This window comes from Acanthochromis polyacanthus, chromosome 21, assembly GCF_021347895.1.
Source record: "Acanthochromis polyacanthus isolate Apoly-LR-REF ecotype Palm Island chromosome 21, KAUST_Apoly_ChrSc, whole genome shotgun sequence".
Classification (NCBI taxonomy): Eukaryota; Metazoa; Chordata; class Actinopteri; family Pomacentridae; genus Acanthochromis; species Acanthochromis polyacanthus.
Genome location: NC_067133.1, coordinates 9471095 through 9497896, shown reverse-complemented (window position 1 = coordinate 9497896; position 26802 = coordinate 9471095). Strand labels below are relative to the sequence as shown.

At 38.6% G+C, this 26802-nt stretch overlaps 1 protein-coding gene across 2 annotated transcripts; it reads left to right on the top strand.

Moving 5' to 3' along the window:
- The first annotated feature begins 782 nt into the window (after positions 1 to 782).
- Positions 783 to 21901, top strand: fbxl20 (F-box and leucine-rich repeat protein 20). Of its 2 annotated transcripts, XM_022193608.2 has the most exons (16): positions 783 to 898; positions 988 to 1183; positions 6184 to 6245; positions 8754 to 8808; positions 8946 to 9020; positions 9806 to 9900; positions 10000 to 10068; positions 10147 to 10242; positions 11222 to 11348; positions 11803 to 11877; positions 13065 to 13195; positions 13485 to 13545; positions 13677 to 13721; positions 13811 to 13867; positions 15460 to 15672; positions 19475 to 21901. In XM_022193608.2, exons 2-16 carry the CDS (start codon positions 1142 to 1144, stop codon positions 19580 to 19582), a joined length of 1311 nt encoding a protein of 436 aa, XP_022049300.1. In that variant the 5' UTR covers positions 783 to 898; positions 988 to 1141; the 3' UTR covers positions 19583 to 21901. The 2 variants fall into 2 exon arrangements, with proteins under 2 accessions (XP_022049300.1, XP_051797152.1); XM_051941192.1 differs by having other exon boundaries at positions 794 to 1183.
- The last annotated feature ends 4901 nt before the right edge of the window (positions 21902 to 26802 follow it).

The following is a 26802-nucleotide window of genomic DNA, read 5'->3' as shown; positions in this document are numbered from 1 at the left end:
GGTTTTATGCTCAACATACCTCGCTTAGTAGTATGCCTACACCCCCTAGCTGTTCTTGAAAAGTGTCCTGATATGTGTGCAGGGCTGCAGCTCCTCCAGACACAAATGAGTTTACAGCTACATATTAGCACAACAAAACAACGTGTAGTAACGGAATGAGGATAAAAAGTTTGTAAATCGGGTGGCACGTCAGCAGAAAGGCTACCGGTTGCAACAAAGTATCAAACAGGCCTAAATAAATAACTGCCTAAATGCATGATAACAAGATATTGAGAAGAATAGCTAAGAAAAGACACTTACCTAAGGAACATCATGTTGGGTATGGGGCCCATACACAGATTATTGCAGGTTGTCGAGACAGTGCACTCGATTTGCTTACCCAGCTGTCCAGGAATGATATAATAGTTAGTATTTTGTGCGCACGTTATACCTATTTCGTGGCCACAAATTAGTATTTCGTGCCCACATTGTACCTAATTCGTGTCCACAAATTAGTATTTCGTGCGAACGAATTAGTATTTCTTGGGAACGAATTAGAATTTCGTACGAACGAATTAATATATCGTGCGCACGTTATAGCTATATCCTGGCCACAATTTATTTTTTGACCATGTCACCAGAGGGGCTCCCTATAGAACAGTGATGTCTGCTAAGTTTCTTTTAAAGACTTTGATCCTTACGCTGTGACATCACAGGCGTGATTCCATATATGGTCTATGCGTGAGTCACGTTATCACGTTCTGAACAGAATGTGACGTCACAGTCACTGTTCCCTTTAAGCTGCGCGCGTGCGCAATTGCGCACTGCTGACACGGTCTCCGCGCACAAAAAATGGATAGATAATTTTGTGTGGATGGATAGAAAGCTGTAGCTACAGGGGGAGGAGGAGGAGGAGGAGGTGAGGACGCACCGAGCAGATAAGAGACTTATTGGCTGCGCCGCCGCTGCTGGCTGCCTGGATTCTGACCCGTATTTTTTTATCATCAGAAAAGAAGCGCTTTGTGTTACAGGCCCCCGGAAAAAAACGTCGCCTCACCGGGAGGACGGTAGCATGGTCAGCCTGGAGAGAAAGGCCCGTCTCTGCGTTTCTCTGCGCCCACACCGGATCCACTGAGGCGGTTTGGAGCCACCAGCGTCCGACATGGGGAAGGAGGTAAACGGCGTTTCACGGAGCCGGTTTGAGGTGAGTTGAACCGTGATGTGACAGCCTGTAAAACACTCTCCACACGGCCGATTTTAGCGTCAGGATACGGGCCTGTGTGCGGACTGTCGCCGGATTTATTGCAAAAACTGCGCTCACGGTGATGCAGCTTCCGCAGTCAGTGTTTGGGATTAGGTCTGTTGTTTTTTGGGTCCAGACAGCAAACACAAGAGGCCCGTTGTGTTATTTTATTTAAAACATCTGTTAGGATTCACTTGTTAAACTGTCTCGTTGCTATTTTGGCTAATTTTGTGGGTTTTATTGGTGCTAAAATCGGTGTCCTCGTTTCCCTTCTGCGCCGTCAAAACAAAGACAATGAGGCTACACGGAGCATGCCGCTCCAGCTCACAAAAACAAGCTTTGTTTGTCATAAAAACGAACATTTACGGAGTTTATTTTAACAGGAATTTGCAGCCGTGTTGTTATTTCCCTACACGCAGGGGTGTGCTTTGTTTGGAGGCTTTTGTTGTGAGTCTCCGCGGCCGCTGCGGTGGAGGGGGGCCTCGGCTTGTGGCTGCTACCTGCCCCCGGTGGAACATCAACAAATTCCGGGCAGCTACCACCCACTAACACCCGGAACGACCTCCAATCACAGCTGGACCGCCGGTACACGGACACACGGCCCGGCTACGGTGCCGTTTGTGGGTTGTATTCACGGTAAAGTTTGTGTCGCAGCCTCCGGACGGAGCTGCCTTATTTTGGTGAACTTGTAGCTAACATGCTACACGTCCAGCCGGTGACTTTGGCCCGGGCGGCCGAGCGCCTGGTGCCGTTTAATCCCCGGCTAGCGTGGGATTTGTGTGCGGTTTTATTTATTTTTAACGGAGCAACAGCTGACACTCTGAAGACTCAGGCCGTTACCTTCTGGCCCGACAGCTGCGGCGGAGCTGCACCGTCAAGCTAGCCAAGTTTGGGGCGGAAACAGGAACCGGACATTGCGAGAGCTGTGGACTTTCAAAGTAAAAGCCTTTTGTTGTTGGCGCTAGGAGATGCCGCTGAGGAGCAACAAATGCAGAAAATACGTTTTATAGGCGTTTTTTTTTTGCCCTTGTCGCGTTTTTATTCACTGGAAGCTCATTAAGTCTTGACTGTAATATAAAGTCCTGTACCTCTGGAAAAAAAAAACATGAATGGAGGGGGAGCCAACTCAAACATGTATTTTTTTCAATATAATAAAACTACAATGCAATAAGTCATTTAAAAAAGGAATGTCTATTGATTATATATTTTACTAAAATTGAATGTTGGTATAACATATGAATTTTTTTAAGGATTAATAAGGTTTTATCTTCTCCACATCAGAATCTGCTTTAATCCTTGTACATGCACAACATACAAGGAATTTGGTTTGGGCTGTTGGTGTCCCTCTAGGAATGAAGGAAAGAGAATAACATAACTGTAGAAGAAAAATATTTCCACATGTAGAAAAGAATATAGATACCCAGTCGTGCAACACAACAATAGCTAAAGTGAGAATATAATGCATAAATCAAAGATTATTGTGTGATTAATGCTGTAAAAGAGTGGCTGCACATGATACAGATATTTTACAACTTTTTAACCCTGGTTTTTCTTTAGGATTAGTAATGTTTTGTGTTATCTTTTTGTTCCAGTCACATTTTTGCTCACTGTATGGTCATCTGGACAGAAAAGGACCAGACATGGCAAAAGCTATAGTTCAAAATAAAAGCGTTTTTTTGTTGATCCTCCAACTCAACCCAGTTTCAGTCACCATCTACTTATTGAGAATTTTAGTGACCTTTTTTTTTAACACTGGCACGTAAGATTTATAGGTGTTTTTTCCTCACTGTGTCCTTGCTGTCCTGAACTTTAACATAACAAAATTAAAGTGCAATAAATCATATAAACTTTAATTTCTTGTGATTGTTTACAAAATTTAAAAGCATCTGGAATCAACTTGTACAACTTTTTCCCCTGTGACCACATGTGTTAACAATGCTAGAAAAAGTGGTGATTCTAAATAATAGAGATTATTGTTAGAATTTACTCTTTAATAAATAACATTCAGATATAAGAAATACACATAAGACAACAACTATCTAGAAATTTTACTACTTATTTATCACAATTTCATCTGAATGTTACTAGTGGGCTCACTGTGGGTTAATGTGACCACAAATGCACCAGACGTTGCAAAAACAAACCTTCAAAATAAAAGCATGTTGTTGTTGGGGCTCCAGCTTAGAGCTGGGAGGTGAAGCAGAGCATTTTTTTCACTATGATGATTTTTCTTCAGGATTAATTAATTAAATTTCTTCTTAAATATTCTGATGGACGTACAGTGAGCAAAAACGTGACCGCTCCGGTCACGTTTTTGCAGGTTCATCAGTACAGGAAAGGAGCAGACATGGCAATAGTTTAAATTAAAGACTTTTGTAATTGGGGCTCTAACTCACTGCTGGGAGATACCTTAATCATGATTTTGGTAAATATCTGCCTTTTGAGAATTATTTTTAATTATCTTTTTTTTTTTATCAACACTGGCAGATAATGGAGTTTATAGGTGTTTTTTTCATGTCTTGCCTCAGTGTAAAATCACTGCATCTCTACTGAAGCAGCACAATCATGGCTCACAATTATCTCTTCATTACAATATTACAAAATTACAGTGCAATACATCACATAAACTTTAATTTTCACATGTGCAGCTATGAAATAAAGGATACTTTATCCAATTGTAGGATACATGCAGTGTGTTTATAAACTAAATTCTTGGTTGTCTCAGGTGTGAAATATGCTTTTGTGTATGTTTAAAGCCCAAAACAACGAGGTAATAAGAAAAAAAACAAGCTAGTGAAGCAAAAAAGGAGCTAATAAAGTGAAAAATAAGTTAATACAACTGGCTCGAGTTGGGATATTGTTTATCAAGCGGTGTGATGGAAGTAAAAATAAAAGACAGATGCTTGTATGTATATTTTTGCTTCTACCAAATGTAGTTTTTGGCTTGAAAATACAGTTTACATCCAACTATAGAATCTCTATTTATATAATGTGTGTTTATTTAACTCTGCCATGATTTGTTTTTAGCTGCAGCTTTTATTTCCCTCATGCGTCACCAACTGTAGCTGACCACTGGAGAAAACATAATGCTCACATTCACGGAGCATCAGGTTCATTTTATGTTAGATTACAAAAGGGGGACAGTGTTTGTCCGGTGACCATGCTGCACATCTGCCTCTTTGGAAACTGCCCTGGATTATTTGACCAGAAAGCAGCGCTCCTCTCTCGCACTCGATCTGCCCCAAATCCAAAAAACGCCAAATGCCCGTCGCTTCTTTCTGCCTCAGATTTTTTTTACCCGTCAGTTTGTACGTCTGTCGGAGGTTTTATTTATATGTTCTGCCATTAATTTTATCTGGAAAACACGTCAGGTTGTTTATGCAAACTGATGAATGTGGTGCAGAAAAATCTGAATTTATTGTGTGGTTTTAGCTTCAGAAACCCGCAATTAAAATAGCAGAATCCGTCCCACTGAGGACTGTAAATTATACCTTTTTATATTTTTAGCTGACTACAGTGAAATGCTGCAGTGTTTTAACATTTTATTAGCAATGTAGGTTAAATTTATTAATTTATTTAAATTAAGATATCTAGATTTAGACAAAAATGGGGAAATGTGTAAAATAATTACATTTTTTGTTGATTTAAAAACAAGGAAAAATAAGATTATTGTACAGTCAAATGTGGAAGAAAATGATATCAAACAGCTTTTCAGAATTAAATCAAATTATCCATTTTTATATTTTTAGCTGATTTAAATACAGTAAAATTCTGCAGTGTTTTAGTTTTTTTCCCAACAATAATATACATTTTTTGTTTTGTTTTGGAAAAAATAGCAAATATATGTAAAATAATTATCTTTTTCAGCTTGAATTTGGAAGTTATTTACGGTTTTGGCCTGTTTTTTTTTTTTCAGTCAATATGTAAATTAATGTTATTTTCTGGGATTTTACAAAATGGGGAAAACCTGAGGAGTCTCAATTTAAATAATTGTTTACTTTCATTTTCCAATCCTAAATATGATCAATTTTGGTTTCAAGAAATGGCAAATATGTGTAAAGCTGCATCAATGTTTGCTAATTAAAATACATTAAATATAGTGTAATTTTAAGCCAAATGTTGTGAAAGAACAAATTTCCAAATTTTAAAATGACAGAGTTTTGATGTTGAAATTGTCTACAGCTTTGGGCATTTTTTATTTCTTTTAAGTTAATGCTTTTTTGTCTTACTGTTGCTTTCCAATTCTTCCTTTTTGTTAGGAATAAATATAAACCTTTAATTTATTTTTGATTGGGGATATTGTAACTTGCAAATGCCTTGTTGATCTTGTCCAAGAAATTTGCTTCTCATAAATAACGCAAAGCTTCCTGCACTTAAAAAAACAATGTATTTACACTCCTAAAGCTGCCGTCCGACTCTTCAGCTCCCTCCTCTGATTTAGATTTATCTCTAAATCTATGGCGGAAAATGGACGGAGCCAGATGTTGCTTCATTGTTGTGACTGAGTGGATTCTCCCACGCAACATCCAACATTTCATATTCTCGCCACCACAAATTATGGGAACACTGCAGTGTGGGGCTTAATAGATGTTAATTTATCGACTCTTTTGTTTACTGAGGCTTTATTTTTGAGTTTGTGCTCGTGCGGTGTGTGTCAGCTGTTGGTGTGAGAGTCACTGGAGACCAGCAGAGGAGAATCTCAAGACTTGCTCAACAGTGTAAACAACACAAGATGCAAGACAGAATAAGCGTGCAGGAGAGATAACGTGAACTCAAAGGCCTTCGCAGCTCTTTAGCCGACAGTCCAAAGTCTCCCCCGGTGCTTTATCTTATGTGTTTTCAAAGAATTGACATGAAATCCATTTCCGTGATGAGATTACCGTCATTTATCCTGTTGTCGGGGCTCGTCCTTCAAGTGACGGAGCTGCCAGGACTGATTTTATCTCCTCCTTCTTCTGCAGATGTTCACGAACAGCGACGAGGCGGTCATCAACAAGAAGCTGCCCAAGGAGCTGTTGCTACGGTGAGTGACTGTTTTCAAACACTTAAATCAGCATCTTCTGCAGAAGTGCATCAAAATGCATCGGAAGGCGTGTCGAGCCTTCACACAACCGGTCACACATCATGTCACAACTGGCCTTGTAGCACCGTCCTGCCCCGTTAACACACAAACACACAACTTGCAATCATAAATGCTACACTGTACAAAAAGCAATAAAATCCTGTAAAGGAACAAAGAAAACCTGGTAGCAAGGATGCTAGAAATAATACATTAAACGGTGTAATATTGTGATGTTCAAAAACTGTAAAAACCGCAAATATCTTTGAAGTAAGTAAAATAAATATATTTTTTGCTAATTTAAATACAGTGAAACACCAGTGTTTTGGTCTGTTTTTTAAAAATATTTTACTCAATGTAACATTGAATATCTGTAAAATATTAATTATGAAAAAAACTAATTACATTTTGAAATCCATAATATGAAAAAAATTCAAATAATGGCAAACATCTGTAAAATAAAGTTTTGTTTTGCAGATATAAAATCTGTTAAAACGGTGCCGTTATATCTTTACACACTGTAAAAGAGCCAATAACTGTTAATAATATAACATGTATAATATAAAAATATAGAGCTTTAGTTTTTTTACAGTCAATATGTAAATAATTTTTTCCTGTTATTTTGCTCAATATAATCCTGTAATTTAAGAAAACTAGAAAAACTGTAAAATAACTATTAAAAAATTGAAGATTTTTCAGTTCTTAATAAACAGAATTATTCTTTTAAATAATGGGAAATACATGTAAGATGTAAAATAATGTTATTCGTTTTTTGCTGATGTAAAATACAGACACAAATTGTAATATTACAATCAAATGTTTAAAAAAAGGAATTGCCATTCTTATATATATATATATATATATATATATATATATATATATATATATATGTATATACACACACACACACACACACACACACACACACACACACACACACACACACACACACACACACACACACAATCTGTAATTTTACAAAATGGGAAACTTACAAACATGATCTGTGCATAAATACACTCAACAAAAACATAAATGCAACACTTCTGTTTTTACTCCCATTTTTTATGAGATGATCTCAAAGATCTAAAAAGTTTTCCACATACACAATATCACCATTTCTCTCAAATATTGTTCACAAATCTGTCTAAATCTGTGACAGTGAGCACTTCTCCTTTGCTGAGATAATCCACTGATTAGACACCATGATTAGTGCACAGGTGTGCCTTAGACTGCCCACAATAAACTCTATGCGAAGGAGATGTGTTGCACTGCATGAGGCAAATGGTGGTCACACCAGATACTGACTGGTTTTCTGAGTCCCCAGACCTGTGCACTAATCATGGTGTCTAATCAGCATCTTGATATGGCACACCTGTGAGGTGGGATGGATTATCTCAGCAAAGGAGAAGTGCTCACTATCACAGATTTAGACAGATTTGTGAACAATATTTGAGAGAAATGGTGATATTGTGTATGTGGAAAAGGTTTTAGATCTTTGAGTTCATCTCATAAAAAAATGGGAGCAAAAACAAAAGTGTTGCATTTATATTTTTGTTGCGTGTGTATATGTGTGTATATATATATATATATATATATATATGTGTGTGTGTATACGTAAAATAACAATTCTGAAAATATTTACCACTTTTCAATCTTTAATATATAAAGTTATTTTTTCAATAACAGCAAATATCTGTAAAATTACAAAAAATTTTGCTGATTTAAATAAAATACAATTAGACAAAGAAAAAATGTTAGACAAAAGTTGTAAAAGAATGAATTACCATTTAGAAAAGGACACAACTTGACCTTTTTGTTTTACATTTACCATGTAATATGTTTTTCTTTGATTTTACTATCTATCATCTGTAATTTTGCTAAATATCTAAATATCTTTTGTTCCAAATAATAATATTTCAACGCAGTTTTTGTAAGTATTTACATTTTTTAAATCAATAATTTTTTTGGCTTTACTAGTTATCACCTGTTATTTAACTAAGCATGGAAAAACTGTAAAAAAATAACTAAAGTTAAACTGTTAAACTTTTTTTACAGTGTATGTTGGGTTGCCTGTTATCAAATATTCCAAGATGCCAACAGTCTCCCTTCGTCGCCGCCCTCCTCTGCTCTAAAAGTCTAATTAAAAACAGATGCTTGTGGCCGTAAAACATTTAAATTGATTTCAGACGAAACAAACTAAACTCTGGAGCCCCTGAGCAAACAGAAAATGAAGGTTATAACTCAATCTGGGCCTCGAGCTGCTGACTCTGGTGCTGCCAGTCCAGGTGATTTGTGAGGCTTCGGCGACGCTTTGTGCACTTTCTGCTGCGCTGTAGGAACCTGCTTCCAGCTCTAGATTGTGCCAAACGTCAAGTTATCTGGAAGCAGACGCAGGGTTGATTTTGTTGTAAAGAGGAAGCTTCTGGCAGCAGCATCAGGGTCTCTAAACCGTCCCTGTCTGTCTTCCAGAATCTTCTCCTTTCTGGATGTGGTGACACTCTGTCGCTGTGCCCAGGTCTCACGGGTGAGTCTGTGTTCACGAGGTGTGCATGAGAGCGAGACTGTTTGTCTGTGTTTTACTGTGCGTTTTCTGTGTTTACATGACTGTATTTGGGGGAATAAACTCAACTAAATCTTCCTCCTCCTGCTCCTCGCTCCCAGTCTTGGAATGTTCTGGCTTTGGACGGCAGCAACTGGCAGAGAATCGACCTCTTTGACTTTCAGAGGGACATAGAGGTGAGCGAATCCCATCCAAGTTCCAGAAACTTTACTCATATTACTTTAAAAGTCCCGCACTGTGACTCTTGCAAGCAAAATAATGGCTCAAAACACTGCAAAGATAGTTAATTTCACCACTCAAAACTGCATAACTCCTGGTCTGTCTGTAGCTTTAAATGCGGCAGTCTGGTTGCATTCAGGAAGAAGACTCTCTCTGTGCCTGTGATTAACACTGCATAGCAAAACAGTTTCTTCTAAAGCTGTTTTGCTAATTACATGCTTTTTTGTTTTGCCTTAAGACAACTAGTCTTACAAGTATGCACTGTTTCATGCATCGACATGCTACGTCGTTACAATGAAGCATCTTAATCTTCGAGGATCACATTCGGTAGCGCGTAATGAGTTTGTTTATACTGGGGCTGGACCCGAATATTTGAATATTCGGTCGTGATGGTGGTATCCGAATATCTATTTTGACATCCGAATATTCGGATTATATATTGGGAGTGCATGAAGACTCTTGTGTTCATCCTTGCACGCAACAGTAGATCATTTGATTAACCCTTAAAGATATTCTAAATTTAGCAGAAGCAGCTTTAGAAAGTGAATAAACCTGGTGGATTGTTTATTCTGAATAGTTTCCCCAGAAACAGTGGGTTATACCAAGTTTGAACTGAATGATTCTTGGTTCATCACATTCATAACAACCACAAAACTCACTCAAAAAGGATTTTCACCATAATGGATATTAAAGCGAGGCGTAGAGATGAGTCGGCCCGGCTGAGTCGCCTGTTCTGTTGCAGGGCCGGGTGGTGGAGAACATTTCCAAGCGATGCGGGGGGTTCCTGAGGAAGCTGAGCTTACGGGGCTGCCAGGGCGTCGGTGACAGCGCCCTGAGGTGGGTTTGACAAAGGCTCGGCTTCAGAAAATCCAGTTCTAGACCCTGAAGGCAGAAAGAGGCAGTTATGACATAAATGTGTTGTTTTTTTTTTAATAGAACTTTCTCACAGAACTGCAGGAACATCGAGCTGCTCAGTCTGAACGGCTGCACCAAGATCACTGACAGGTGTGGTGTTAGTTTCTGAAATACCAGCGCTACCTATATATTTTCCTTCTTCAAATTCATCGTCTTTCCTTTCTGCAGCACGTGTAACAGCCTCAGTAAGTTCTGTCCAAAGCTGAAGCACCTGGACCTCGCTTCATGTACCTCCATCACCAACCTGTCGCTCAAAGCTCTCAGGTGTGTAGGCTCCACTGAATTTTATTAAGAACCCCTTTTTTCAATCATTTTTCACAGTAACCTTCTAAACTACAAGCAGTTTATTGCTCCTGTTCCATTTTGTCCTCGCTGTGGGCTCATTTTTCACTGCAATATAAAGTTCTGCACCTTTGTAGACGCAGCACGACCACGACTAGGAGCAGTGGCACAGTTATAATGCATTAAATTGTTAAAAAAGGGGAAATGAATTTGAGTTAGATTATTTACTTTGCAAAAAAATATTAAAAAAGTGGAATCAACATGTAGAACATTTTTCTAAGTGCCCATAGGTGTTGCCAATACTAGAAAAAAAAATGTAGGGGCTCCACTTGCTCTAGTTTTTTTTTACTGCTTACATTTTAAATTTGTTTTCGTATTTGTTGTCTATCTGCTTTGTGTCACCACAGCCTGAGTGCAGAATTTTTAGTGTTTTACAGAATCTGGTTTGCACAGACAGATTATTTTTGGCTCATTTTTAAATGCAACTTTTCGGATAAAGTGATTGTGATAAAATATTATAATTTTAAGTCTAGAGTTGGTTAATTTTTTTCCCTGTATGTCACGGATGAGGAGTTCAAAGACCTTAAGAAGTTTGAATTAATTTGATTATTTATTTTAAATAAGATAGATAAATGTTTTAATTTTCAGAATTTTTTTTAAGACGACATCTTTGAGTTCATACATTTTAATCTAGTGAAGTGGAAATCTAATTTAAAGTGCATTTAACATAAAATTGGCACAGTTTTTGAGTAAATGTACTTTCCACTCAGTGAGTTTGAGTTTGAGATGTGAAACAGTTTTCTACATTTGCTGTGTGGCTTAGACAAATCCAGTATCAAGATTTCCCCCCATCGCACGCCTTTATTGCATGTTCCCTGTGTTTTCTCCCTCTCGTGAACTCTGCTGCCTTCGTCTTTTGCAAGTTTTCACTTCTCCCCCTTTTGTTTTTGCGTCCTCTCAGTGAGGGTTGTCCTTTGCTGGAGCAGCTGAACATCTCCTGGTGTGATCAGGTTACCAAGGACGGCATCCAGGCCCTGGTTCGCTGCTGCCCTGGACTCAAAGGCCTTTTCCTCAAGGGCTGCACACAGGTACAGTTCAGGGTTTTACAAAGAGAGTGCACTGTTTTTATTGCTCAACACTGAGCTGAAGAGGTGGCACAGCTTTTTTCTTTTTTTTTTTAGTCACTTTCACTACTTCCTCTTACTTTCTTTCCAATGAGAACACAGCTGCTACAACCGCAGAAACATAAAATGCATGATTTCCTGTGCAGTGGCAAAATGCAGGTTTGAGTAAAGCGACGCCGCTCGCTGTTTACAGCAAATGTAAAGTCTCCACATCACGCCATCCTGTTATTTTGACAGTCAACAACCACGTGTCTCTGTGGGGGCGTCACACTCCATTTATTTAGAGGAAAAACTCATCGCAACACGTCTGCTCGGCGTGCCAGAGGTGTTACTTCAGCTGCGATTTCTGCACAAAGCGAAGCAGAATTGAATTTAATGTCAGAAACATCAGATTTTCTTTTTTTAATGTCTCCTGCAGCTAGAAGACGAAGCTCTGAAGCATATCGGGGCTCACTGTCCGGAGCTGGTCACGCTCAACCTGCAGACGTGTTCGGTAAGTAGAGGTGACAGGTCAGATTAATCAGGAAAACCAATACGAGAGTCACGTTTTACTGAGTTTTAACTGCATTTCTTCCTCTGAACATCATTAGAAAACTCCCGAATCTGAACTTCAACCACCATAAGTACCAGAATGTGTAGTTTTTTTCCAGGATTTACACTCATGTGCACCAAACAGTGCATTTATTACCTCTCTTTCATGTTGTTTCTCTGAATTTTTCTTGCATGACCGTTCGTTGCCGCCGAGTCATTAATGGCTTCAAGGTTGCACCGAGGAGTGCAGAATTAAAACATTTTTACAGAATCGTGTTAATGCGAACAGTTTATTTTTGGCAAATTTTTAAATCGGACGTGGAAAAAAGGCTTTGATGAAATACGATTTTTAAGGTTCGATTTGATTCATTTCGCTGAACAACAGCTTACAGTCGGGTAGTTAAAGGGGAAACTGGGAAAGTTTAAAAACCCAACAATTCTTTAAAACAAGCAAATTTACTTTAACCCTCCATTAATATAATGATTTTAAGCTTAGATTTGGTTAAGTTTCTTAACAACATATCCCAGATGAGTAGTTCAAGGACCAATAAAAAGCTGAAAATCTGGTGATTCCTTCTGTTTTTCCAGTTTTTGGCTCTTATAAATGGTTTAATTCTGGTGATATTTTTTTATCCCCCGCCTCCACGAAGTGGAAAAGGGGGATATAGGTTTGGCCTCCGTCCGTCCGTCCGTCCATCCGTCCGACATGAAGGGGACAGCTTTTCTCGGAAACTATTACAGCTAGGATTACGAAATTTAGTGTGTAGCTTCACACCATGGACACCTTGATCAACTTCGAAAATGGGACCTGTGCGATAATATTTAACAGAGTTATGGCCCTTTATCACTATTTTGGATGTAGACTCATAGACCTCACATGTGGCGGGGGATATTGATGACCATGTCGTCTTGTTTAAAGATAACATGTCTTTTGAACTTGGTGAGTCTACTAAATTGAGATTAATCTAAAAAAGAAATTGGATGCAGGTGAGTTAATTGTCCCAGTTGTGCAAAACTTTCTTATTTTCTTGAACAATCCTTCAAGCAGATGCACATGAATCAATGTAAAGTCATTTTTTGCTTCTAATGACATGTTTTTACACGTAATGCATGTTTAAATGATTGCATCCTTTGTGTTTGTGTGAGCAGCAGATCACAGATGAAGGCCTCATCACCATTTGTCGGGGTTGCCACCACCTGCAGTCTCTGTGTGTGTCGGGTTGTGCCAACATCACCGACGCCATCTTGCACGCTCTGGGACAGAACTGCCCTCGTCTCAGGTGAGTTTACACACCTGCACACCCGGCGGCATTCTGGGTTTAACCGCGGATCTTTTATAAAACCCTTTAAGCAATAATTATGGAACGTTTTCACTTGGTTTCAGTTTTGTTTTCTAATTGACTCACAGACCTTATCTTAACAGACAGCTGTCGGGTTTACAGAGCAGGCTGTATTTTGCAAAAATAACCCAAATTACACTGTTTATCAGAGCGAAGATCTGGTTACTTTAAACTGTGACGGACTGTAAGCGATGCTTCCGTTGTGTAACTCTTGTGCTCGTCCTTTCAGAATATTAGAAGTTGCTCGCTGCTCTCAGCTTACAGACGTGGGCTTCACTACATTAGCAAGGGTGAGTTTCTTAGCTGCACACAACCACCACAATCTTCTAGTCACGTGTTTAAACTGTCCTGGCAAAATGTGTGAAAAATGAGTATTGTTTGTCTCTAAAACAATTGTGGGTTGTGACATTTCTCTGTGCAGAATTGTCACGAGCTTGAAAAGATGGATTTAGAAGAATGTGTGCAGGTAAGTCCTCATAATACAACCAAAGCTGAGTTTTTTTGGTGTGAACTGTGCAGGCGTCACTGTTAAATATGCGATTCTTTTTGCATCAGATCACAGATGGAACGCTCATCCAGTTGTCCATCCACTGCCCTCGTTTGCAAGTCCTGGTGAGTGTGTGCGCCAGTCGCTCCACCCTCTGAGCTCTAAGCAGATTCTGAGTGCTACTTCCACATTTTTGCTCACTGCTGGCTCATTTTTCACAGCCATGTAAAATCGTCCACCTCTACAGAAACAGAACCGTTACTAGAAGGAGAGAGAACTCGGACATGTTTTTGTACAGTTATGGCAATTATAGTGCCATAGATCATTAAAAAAGGAAAAAAAATAGAAATTTCTTTGATAATTTATTTTTACAAAAATATTTTCACAACTGGAATCAATATTTATGACATTTTTCAAATTCTTTGCTCCATGTCTCAAAGATATTTTACTGATTATATTTTTAATTAGTTTCCATACTTGTCCTCTCTTTATTCTACATGAACGCAGCCTGCAGATCAGCCAGGAATTTACTGAATTTTTATAATGTGCCTGTTGGTCACACTTAAGTCACTAATGTCGTTTTGGTTACCCTGAGTTGTGCAGAATTGTTTGTTTTTTACAGAATGCGGTTAATGCGAACGGCCTATTTTTGGGTGAATTTTCAAACAAGACATGTGGGATAAAGTGATTATAATGACATTACTATTGTAGGCATGGCTTTGGGTTTTATTCAGTGGAAACACGTCACAGATAAGCAGTTTGAGTAAACCATGGAAAAGCCAGAATCTGACAATTCTGTTTTTATTGTTTCGGGCTTCAATAAATTCTGCAATTGTGATGATTTAGTTTTAATTATTTTTAAATATTTTGGTGGATGTGAAGGATTTATTTTTGAAGATTTGGAGAAAAAGATGTGGAATAAAGATTTTGATGAAATATCACAATTTTAATCTTAGATTTGGTTAATTTTGCTGAACAACACGCGTTTCTTGAGTACTTCAGTGGTTCCGAGAAAGTTAAAAACCAACACTTCATGAAAACTATGAAGTTTACGCTAAGTGTCACATTGCACACAATAAGCAGCTTCTATGAGTTAATATTATGATTTTATGCTTAGATTTAGAACTCACATCACGGATAGTTCAAGGGCTTTTGGAAAAGTGAAAATTTGATGATTCTTTCTGTTTTTACGACTTATAAATGGTGCTTGTTAAAAAATGTAATGCATTTTAAACTTATCATTGGGTCTCAGGGAGTTACCGTGTTAAGTTGTCTAAATCTGGTCTGATGTCAACATTTTTGTTAGAAAACAAAATGGATGCAGGTGAGTCAGTGAAGGCATCACCGTTGCACTAACAAGCGTCAAATTTTTTGTTTTTAACAGAATCTGGTTAATGCAAACAGTTTATTTTTGGTGAATTTTTAAACAAGACATGTAGAATAAAGTGATTTTGATGAAATATTATTATTTTAGGCTTAGATTTGTTTTTTTCAGTGGAACCACATCCACAGATGAGTAGTTCGAGGACCATTGTGAAAGTTAATAACTCTAATAAATGGTGCTTTTTTTAAACCTTAAACCTGCCAGCATGTTTTTGGTGTTCAGAAAGCGAAATATATTTTGCTTCAATTGCATTTCCAAACAATGAGGCTCAGTTTGCTTCACCAGACGACTGGCTAATGGAGCTATTATGTCGATTTCATCGCTTTCCTGCAGAGTCTTTCCCACTGCGAGCTCATCACCGACGACGGCATCAGACACCTGGGCAGCGGACCGTGCGCTCACGATCGTCTGGAGGTGATCGAGCTGGACAACTGCCCCTTGATCACAGACGCCTCACTGGAGCACCTGAAGAACTGCCACAGTCTGGATCGCATCGAGCTGTACGACTGCCAGCAGATCACCAGAGCCGGCATCAAGAGACTAAGGGTGAGTTAGCTAACGGCGCTGAGTCAGAACGTACCACCAACCATCGTTTTATTACCTCTACATGTGCTGCATTCTGTTTGGCTGCATGCTGACGGATTCTATAATGCTCGCCCAGTTTGTTTAGATTATGTGTTTATGTAAAGTAGAAACAGGTTCTCGCTAAACACACATGAACTCTTTACCTTTGCAAAACCACATCTGCTCTGCAGCCACAGATGGACGCAAATATCTCACTGTCTAAAAGCTGCTATGTGGGAGAAATCACTCGTTCCACATGTTGGTTCCTTTAAATATCCTGTAACCGATATAAATACTCGCTGTAGGGAAGGTGAACTTACAAGAAGAGGAACTTAAAAGAATAGTTTGTTTTGTCAAGACTTTAACAAGAAGAACCCTGCCTCCTTTGAAAGACTTGATTATACTTTTTCTAATTCACACAGTCTTCGAGTTTCATATATGTGGAATATTTTAGCATCTACAGTTGTGAACAAAAGTTTACATCCGCTTGTAAAGTCCAGGTTTATCAAGGCAGTCTTAAGTTTCCAGTTACTCCTGTAACTTTCAGTTTTCTATGTTGGAATCATTGAAACACATGAATCTTTGCCACAGTATTTTGTTTCTTTCATAGATTTGTTAAAGTTCTTCTGGAAAGAACGACAAAATCTTCTGGGTCAAAAACATGCATGCAGTAGCTGTAATATTTGGTTAAATGTCCCTTTTCTTTTCCATTTACAAGCTTCTGGTTTATTTGTGGCTCCATTGGACAGAAATGCTGCAGTTCAACTACATTTATAGAATTTCTGACTTGTTTCTTCTTCACAATCCACGAATTCTTGATGGGTTTAGGGTTAGGGTCGGTCTAAAACCTTCATTCTAGCCTGACTTAACCATTTCTTTACCACTTCTGCCATCATTGTCTCATTGAAACACCAAACTTTGTCCAAGATTAACCTTCTGGCTGATGATTTTAGGTTTTCTTGAGGAATGTGGAGGTAATCCTCCTCCATTATTCCATTTAATTTGTGTAAAGCACCAGAGCATGATAATGCCACCACCACCACGCTTGATAGCAGGTTTGGTGTTCTTAGGGTTAAGGCTCAGTACCGCCATGATATATGTGGTCTTTGCAAATGTTTATAAACTTTTGTTCACATGTGCATGCAGACTACTGCCCTCATAGTGTCATTGCAAACCAGTCACAAGCCCAAAACCCTATTTGCTCAGAGATATTATCACCTCGAGACCTCTAGTCGTTTGTGTGTCCTTTGATTGGTAAGTCCTGAAACCATGTGTTAGTTAGCTTAGCTTAGCATGAAGATGAGAAAAATTGCAAATTAGGCTCTGTCCAACAAGCTAGCATCTCTAAAGCTCACCAGTTAGCATGATATTTGTTTAATCTGTACAAAAGGCAAACTGTAAAAATACCATATTGTTGTTCTATGGTGACTTGTGTTTCAAAATTCTCCTAAAACACAGCTGTTTCCCTTAACTAGAGAGTTTGTTAAGGTGGTAGGTGGATTTTGATTCTCTTTAGCCAGAGTCATGCTAGTTGTTTCCTCAGTTTCCAGTCTAAAACCAACACATGCTAAGCTAAGCTAAGCTAGCTGACCTCATTTGAATCTCTGTAAGACCGTAAATAAGTATATTTTGCAAAACATCCAACTACCGAGTAACAAAAATCAAAGTTTCTGATGATTCCAGGTGACTACAGCTTAACCGTTGCCCACCCTGATCACGACGCATGGAGGGAAATACGATGACATGAATTCAAACGCTTTGTCCAAATCAAACTCCTGAAGTGTGACTCACTGCTCCCACCCACAACAAGTGATGAATCCAAACTAAGCTGTGAAAAACAAACTGTCTCCTCGATAGCAGCAGTGAACGCTCTGTCCAAGTTCCACTCATCATCCTTGGATCGCGCCCTGACTTTAATTTTAATGTAAATCAATCACAGCCAGACTGCTTGGATACACAGCAGTAATTTGCATTTACTGACACTTGATTTGTTTTTTTTTCTGAAGTGTAGAACTTTTAGTCATTTAAGTGTTACAGCAAACTGTAGCTAGTGATGTGTGTTAACTGTCATTTTTACTCACAGTTTTTCTCTGCAGCATAAAGTCCTGCACCTCTGTGGAAACAGAAGAACCATAAAGGAGAGAGAACTCAGAAATGTCTTTAGTGTGGTATGACCGTTAGGATGCCTTCAATCCTCAAAAAAGGAAAATATTTTTGATGATCTATTATACATAAATGTAAAAACCTGGAATGTGTACATCACTGGGAATAAATGTTGACTCTACATACTATAGATATTTAACTACTTACATTTTTAATTTCTTTCCATACTTATCTGTTCTCTGTAAACAGCCTGAGGTCTGGCCAAAAAGTCAGAATTTTTGTCACGATGGTCACAGCTGAAGCAGACATGGTTTCCCAGTTCAGCCGACGATTGAAGATTTTTATTTTTTAAGAATATGGTGCAGACTTTTTATTTTTTGACAAATGTTTGAATGAGACAGTTAGAATAATGTAATTTAGATGGAAAAATCACAGTTTAGTTGAATGTCACAAAAGAACTGCATGTCACACAGGATTAGTTCAGTGACCTTCAGACAGCTAAAAGCAGGACAAATATTTTTGTTTTTACACTTTCTGAGTCAGATTTATGTTCTTGATGCGATGTAGTAAATAAGTGGTGATTTTTTTTGTTTTGTTCCAGAATGATGTTAAGATATGATAGCATTGCAAAAGGAAATTCCTGCACCAGATAATGCTAAAAAACAACAACATAGCAATTAATGTAGTGACTAATAGAAAAGCAATGAGATATGGGTACGATGCAGTACTGGAAATAAAACTAAGCAAGCTAAAATATGACAAAAATAGAAAAATATGAAGTAATACCGAATAGTAGTAAATTAATATTGCACCTGATAATGAAATATTGTGCATTGAATGAAAATATTATGGAACAAAATGGTTTATTTTTGGTAAATTAGTATTTGTTTATGATGAAGCATCACTATTTTTATTAGGTTCCTGCTGGAACATCATGACACAGAAGTTCAAGGAATCTTGGAAAGTTGATAATCTTGACAAATATTTCTGTGATTACAGTTTTTGGCTCTGAAAAATGTTGATGTCTAAAGAAGCAGCACAGCTATGGCTAGAAATGACAATATGACCGTTAGAATGTCCGAAATCAGAAGAAGAAAATGTGTTGTTCAATTTGCAAAATGCACTTTTTTTAGTTTTTGTTTGTTGTGTACCAAAAACATGTTTCTTTTCTACGTGTTCAGATGTGAGCAACAAAAAATGTGACTCTAGATCCTTCAGATATTTTATCACCTACATTTTAAAAAGTAATAATGACAATAATACTGAGGTAGTAAATGAATATTGCAATAATGAAATATTACACGAAATAGAAAAAATACGTACTCATATATATAAAAAGTTAATTTTTTGTTAATTTTTAAGTGATGCATGTTGACTGGTTTTGATAAAAAAATCCTGATTCAAAGCTTGACAAACAGTTTATCACCGACGAGTAGTTCAAGGACTGTTGTAAAGTTGAAAATCCAGCAATTTTTCTAATTTTTACAGTTTCTAGCTCTGATAAATGGTGTATTTTTGCTGATTTGTGTGGTTTTTTTTTTTAAAGGCAACATGTCTTTTAAACTACTTACAGCAGTTTTCCACACACACACACACACACACACACACACACATATATATATATATATATATATATATATATGATCATTGACACATTTCCTGTGTTTTTCTTGTGTTTCAGACCCACCTGCCTAACATCAAAGTGCATGCGTACTTCGCTCCCGTCACTCCGCCGCCGTCCGTCGGTGGAAGCCGCCAGAGGTTTTGCCGCTGCTGCGTCCTGCTATGATGTAAAGACAACGACCCCCTTCCCCTTTTTCCTCCCCCGTCGCCCTTCGTCCACGCTCCTCCGGCTGCCCTTCCTCTCCCGTCCGTCATAGACTACATGCTGGTGTGTTTCCCCCTTAAGGAGCTGCAGAGAGAGGGAGAGAGCCAATCATCGCTGCAGGGTTTTGGGTAACTTCCCCCCCAAAAAACACATCAAACTCACACATTAACTCCTGGAAGAACACATTCCTGATCTGCGTCAGTATTACAAAGAGGGTAAAAAATCGAACGCCGCCGTTGAGGGATTTAAATCAAAAACAAACCTGCATTTGAGACTTTTATCTATATGAAGCAGCTTTGAAACCGACTAAAACATCCAGTTAGACCACTTCATTCCCTCGGTGGTGAATTAACAGCTACCTCCAGACAGCACCAGTGTTTGCTTGCAGGCTGTTTATTTCAAAGTAAAAGGAATAAAAAGGGGCAGCGGTATATTCACATATCTGCCAACATCCCCTAAACACACACAGAAAACAGCAGAAGGACTCTTTTATGTTTTGTTTTTTTTAATACTTGCAGCTATTTGCACTTAAAGTGAAGCAATGATGAGACACTTGATCTCAAAATCGAAGCATTTTACTAACAAACACACGTTAAAAAAGAAAAATGCATCCACTGAGCTTCAGCAGAACCCTCGCCTCTCTCTCTGTCTCTGTGTTACAATCAGAATATACTGAAGAGAAAAAAAACAATATTTTTCTAAAAAAAAAAATCAATGGAAAAAAGACAACACAAGTGGGGATTCGGAGAAGATGCCAAATGTTGCATGTAACACCTCTAGTTTTTTAAAATCTAATTGTAAATAAGGACCGCGGGAGTCGAAGCCAGTTGAGAAAAACAACAGTGGTGAAGATATGAGATTAACGTCGAGTTTGTGGAAGATTCTGAGGAAAAACACGATGAGAATACGTGGACTGATGCTGGTCTGAGACGCTTTTTTTTTTTTTTTTCCCGACGGATGAAACAAAAAATAATCATCACTACATGACTTCCGAGCAGGACGGCGGAAAGAAAAAGCCAACTGAAAACAATCAACTTTACTTTCAGTTCGATTTGTTGTTTTTCGACGAGGAACCTGAACGTCCCATGAGGCCTTGCAAGGCGACGGAGTGACACTTCTGGCCTGCTGATGGAATGATTTCTGGGCTACAAACGGACTCGAGCCCCTCCATGTTTCTGGAAGTATTTCAGCCTTTTTTGTTTTGTTTTTTTTTCTTCTGGATTGTCTGCACCTGCTTTATTCTGTCTTTATTTTATAAATGTCTCTTTTTTCTTTCTCCTTCTTTGTTTTTTTTTTTGTTTTTTTGATTCTGCCTGCTTTGTGTTTTGAAGTTCAGTGTCTCAGTTTGAAGCCCTTTTACCAGTTTCCCCCATCGGATGGATTTTTCGTTAAGAGTTCATGTTACTAAATGTCCAGCCTTTTGTCCAGGGGGACGTTTCGGCACCAGTGCAATTGTAATAAATGTTAAATGTTGGGTTTTTTTTGTTGTTGTTGTTGTAAATGTGAGTTGAGGAGTCCTTCGATGACATGTTTGTATGATTACTGAATGTTTCCACCAAGGAGAGGCTCTTCGGGCGTCGCGTGCCGCTTTAGTGGGAAGATTTTTGCTTTCCTCTCCTTTAATTTTTATGCCTTTTTGCTCTTCAAATGCCCAAATTGCATCAGACTATTGATCGGCTGCAGGCGAGCGTCAGGATAATACGAGCCGAGATGAATCCTGTAATCCAGTCTGATCTGTTTTGTTTGAATGGGGGGGATTAGGGAGGAACCAAGAGTCAAAATGGCGCAGAAATGTAATGTACTCTGTCCTGAGCTCCAGGGTTAAGATGGGGGGGGGGGGGAGGAAATGTCAGGATCTGAGGCAACAGTGACACTTTGAATGAATTACAGTAAAACTCAACCTGCTCCCTGAGGTTTTAAAGCAAGAAATAAGTCTGTTTATGGTACAGAGATACACTACAAGACAGCAAAACTCTGGATTTTATTTCTCCGCTCAGCATCCAACACCGGTTTGTTTTCTGCATGTTTGGTCCCAAACACTGGAGTTGAGGATTTAGGAAACAACGAGGGCAGCAGGTGAATCTACAGTGTGTTCTGGTAGATTGACTCCTGAGAAATTAAAAAAAAAAATCAGTTTTGACAATGACTGTAGTTCATATAATTACTGTAAATCTTTTCCTTTTTTCTTTTCTTTTTTCTTTCTTTCTTTTTTTTTTTTTTTACAATTAACCGATATAAATGAATATGTACGTATGAATAAATATATACCTATATTATTAAGACTTGTCTAGTTTTCTCTCTGCTGTTGAATTTGTTTGTATTTTCTGGTTAATAACATGAGAATATAACTTTCTTTGACCATCTCTGATTTGTTTGAATTTTTTTAACGTAAACTATGGACATTTACTGTGGAATCACAGGAGTGCCATCATAAAAGATAAATCAGTTTTTAAAAAAAACAAAATAGATATGTAAATATAAAGAGGAATAAATAAAATAAAATAATAAATAAATATGTAAAAAAATAAGGAAATAAATGTGTAAATATAAAGAGAATAAATAAAAAAATTTAAATTAAAAAACAGTTTAATTCAGGAGAAGGAGCAGGACTTAATGGTTTTTCAAGTCTTTGGATCAAGGTTGAGCTCTGAATCTACTCCAGAATTTCTTGGTCTTCCCATTACCAGACAGGAAGCAGTATTTTTTTTTTTAGCGTTGCAGCAGTAGGTGGCAGCAGCGAGCTGGTTTTAAGGTTTCCTCCATCTGCGCAGCTCTGATTTCTGCTCTCAGCTGCTTGTATGATTCAGGATTAAATCAGCTTTTCAATGACTGTAATTGATTTGCTTTAGTTGGGAAACAGAATTGGAAAAACCAACAGTTCTCAGACTGGAATTTTGTGTTTGCTTTTTATGGAGGGATCAGACAAATATAACTCTGAAAGAATAGTTTGTTCTCACATAAAAATAAAACAACTCAGTGCTGCAATTCTGCATCAGATATTTTCCGAGCACCTGAAGTGATTCTGACTGTTCTGAAGAGAAAACGCAGGTAACGAGATTAACAGTTGGTGATCCAGTAAATGGGAACCAGCACTCACTACACCAGAATGTCAAAACTGAAGCTGCTAAATGGAATTCAGCCAACGTCCTGTGCTTTTACTGTCTGCAAAATAAATTATTTCACTTCTTATGCAGTGTTTGTAAAGAAGGATGCTGCTACATTACATTTTTTCAGAGGGAAATATTGCATTTTCTCCTCCATCGTATTCATCAAACAGCTTTTTAATGGAGCTGTGTGACACAAAGGAAAATATAACAAGCTTTTAAAAACCAACACATAGTTACAAAGCGTTAGCTTCTTCTCAAAGGGCGCATGTTCCAGATGTCTGTGAGCTGGTAGCACCTCCACAAAGTATTATTTTCCCTCGAAGCTTCTCGCATTTCAGCAAAATGATCAAGCATCTCAGCCAAAATCAAACATTAAGGAGGAAGTCCTAAAACTTAAAACATATTTGTGTCTTTCTTCTCCCATCAATTCATGTTTAGAGTCCTCAGATTTAAGTTCTGACTCCAGAACATTCAACTTGTTGTCTTTAAACCATTTCTGTAGAGCTTCAGCTCACCGTCTTGATGGAAAACAAATCTTCTCCAAGTCTCAGTTCTCTTCAGACAGCATCAGGTTGTCCTTCAGGGTTTTTCTAGACTTTGCTGCATTTTACCCTCGACCTTTCCAGGCCTTCCAGGACTTCAAAGTATTCCCACATCATGATGCTGCCACCACCATGCTTCACATCATCATGCTGTCACCACCGTGCTTCACGTCATGATGCTACCACCACCATGCTTCACATCATGATGCTGCCACCACCGTGCTTTACAGTGGGGATGATGACCACCAAACATAGAGTCTAGTCCTGAGGACAAAAAGTTCCATTCTGGTCTTCTCAGACTAAATAACGTTCTTCCAGTTGACTTCAGGTTCTCCAAATGTTTTCGGGTGAACTCTAGTCCAGATTTAATTTGAGCTTTTTCCAACAGTCTTTCTCTTTGTCTCCCATAAAGCTTTGACTGGTGAAGAACAGACAACAGTTGTATGAACAGTCTCTCCCATCTCGGCTGTTGAAGCTTGGAACTCCTTCAGAGGAGTCATAGGTGTCTTGGTGGCCTCCCTCACTAGTCTCTTTCTTGTAACTCCTTCAGAGGAGTGTCTTGGTGGTCTCATTTGCTTTTCTGTTTCTTGTTCAGTCACTCATTTTGAGGACATCCTGGTTATGATTTGGTCATGGTTCTTTAGATACTCTATGCGGTGCTTTAAAACACTTAGGGTTCTTCATTTTTATTGGAGTTATTTGGTTTGGTGGCAGGTAACAAATTTTCTTTGTGTTTTTTAAAATTAATTTTGTAGTCTGTTGGTCTGTCTGATCAACAGTCCTGAAATATTTAATGTATTGTACTGGAAGACTCAACTTTTGGAGCTCATGCACACAAAGCCAACTCTCTATATTTGCATGTGGTCACGTTCACATGTTTGGGGTGGAAAAACAGTTGAAAACGTGACTTCTAGGCCCTGCAGAAAACACTCCCATTTCATGATGATGCCACCACCATGCTTGCTTCACAGTCATGTTACGTTGGGTTTTGTCTTTATTTAGGCGATGATGATTTAAAGTACTAAAGGTCCTTCATTTTTATTGGCGTTATTTGGTTTGGCAGCAGTTAATAGCATAAAATTTAAGCTGCAGATATTGTCAATAAATCTGCAGATTGTTTTATCAATTTCTTATTCTATAAAGTCCAAAAATACTAAACGTGTGATACCGAAAGACTCAAGGTAAGCAAGCAAGCAACGTTTATTTATATAGCACTTTTCACAGAAATGAATTCACAAAGTGCTTCACAATAAAATCAATAGGGAAAAATTAAAATCAAGGTGCACTTTTGCAGTTCATACATGCAGAGCCGAGACTGTATGTTTGTGTGTGATCACGTTCACATGTTTAGGGTGAAAAAACAGGCAAAGATCTGACTGCCAGGGCCTGCAGAAAACATCCCCATTTCATGATGATGCCACTACCATGCTTGCTTCACAATCATGTTACATTGGGTTTTCTCTTTATTCAGATGATGGTTCTTTTCATACGTTATGCAATGCTTTAAAGTACTAAAGGTTCTTCATTTTTTTATTGGAGTTATTCAGTTTGGTGGCAGATCCCAAAATATGAAATGTATTGTACTGGAAAACTCGACTTTTGCAGCTCGTGCATGCAGAGCCGAGTCTGTATATTTGTGTGCGGTCTCGTTCACATGTCTGAGGTGGAAAACAGATGAACAATCGGTTTCAATTTATCCGAGTGGATGAAGCTCTGGTCCTGTGGCTGCACCATGACGACCGCTGTCAGGGCTGGGATCTGTCTTCCGCCGCATGGGACTCATTTTCTTCCTCTCATCCTCCCATTGTTTTCCTCCGTCTTCTAAATCACTGAGAGATCAATGCGTTTTCGCTGCCGGTTTAATGTTCATTTTTAGCAGCAGTGTTCCCGGTACCTGGGGTATCGCATGGAGGATGAAAGGTGGGCGGCTCAGAGGGAGAAATTTAAATGCATATGTGTGTGTTTTCCCTCATTGACTTTCCCCTCGCTGCTCCGAGTTTAAACACAGATCACAGCACGTCGAGGTACTGTGGTTGTGTTTATTTTTAACAGCCAAAGAAGCGACACTCGACACTAGAAAACTTCTGCAGTCTTTCAGCTCTGCTTCATGCTGAGCCCCGACTCTGAGTGAGGCAATAATTAATGTGATAACAGAAGCTCCTTCTCCTTGTCTTTCTTGTGTCTCTTTTCTACAACACACCCACGTCCAAAGTCTCTCTGACAGCTTAGAGCAAACTTTGATGTCAGGCTTAGGTGAAATGAAGCCATGCAGATAGGAAGTCAGGTTAAATTTAGAAGCCATTCCTGATGTCGCACTGTGAATGGTTCTGCATTAGCATTTAAATCACTGCTATGCACCATTATTTCTTCACTTCTACCCGTATTTCGCTGTCTTCAGGTTAAAATGAAAAACAGCAGTTTCATGTTTCATTCCTCTACCCTCGCCCTGACCAGTGAAGGCAGACGTCTATACTGCCTGAGCCTGGTTCTGCTGGAGGTTTTTTCCCAGTAAAAGGGAGTTTTTCCCAACTATTGAGCCTATGTGTCACATAGGGAATTTTTGGTCACTGTGAGCAAACAGTGAGAAATTCACAATTTAATTTCAGTCTGGACTCTGACTGGGCCTCCAAAACTTTCCCTTTTTGTCTTCAAACCATTTCTGTGGAGCTTTGGCTGTTTGCTTCAGCTCATTGTCTTGATGGAAAACAAATCTTCTCCAAGTCTCCGTTCTCTTCAGACTGCATCAGGTTATCCGCCAGGATTTCTTTAGACTTTGCTGCATTAATTTTACCCTCTACATTTACAAGCCTTCTAGACATGCTGCTGAGAAACATCATGATGCTTCCACCACCATGCTTCACATCATGATGCTGCCACCACCATGCTTCACATCATGATGCTTCCACCACCATGCTTCACATCATGATGCTGCCACCACCATGCTTCACATCATGATGCTTCCACCACCACGCTTCACATCATGATGCTTCCACCACCATGCTTCACGTCATGATGCTGCCACCACCATGATTAACATCATGATGCTTCCACCACCACGCTTCACATCATGATGCTGCCACGACTATGCGTCACATCATGATGCTGCCACCGCCATGCTTCATATCATGATGCTGCCACCACCATGCGTCACGTCATGATGATGCCACCACCGTGCTTGGGTTTTCCATGTTTAATTTTTGCATGGTCTTTAATTAGGCAGGTAATTTGTTGAAATGTATAACATTATGGGTTTTTAGCCTTAACACTGAAGTAATTTAGGTTAATTTTGTGTTAAATATAATATTGTACAGTAAATAAAATAGAACCAGGTGGGTTGACAACAACTATCTAGAACATCTATCTAGAAAGAGTTCCTTAAATAACCTAATTTGTTGTGTTTAAAGGAACCTCATTTGATGGTTGTTTGAGGCACCTTTGGGGGTTCTATCAAGAACAGTTTGAATAAATGGCTCTTTATGGACCTCTTGCTTAATGGTTGTTTGTGGATTTCAAAATTATTCTTCTAGCATCA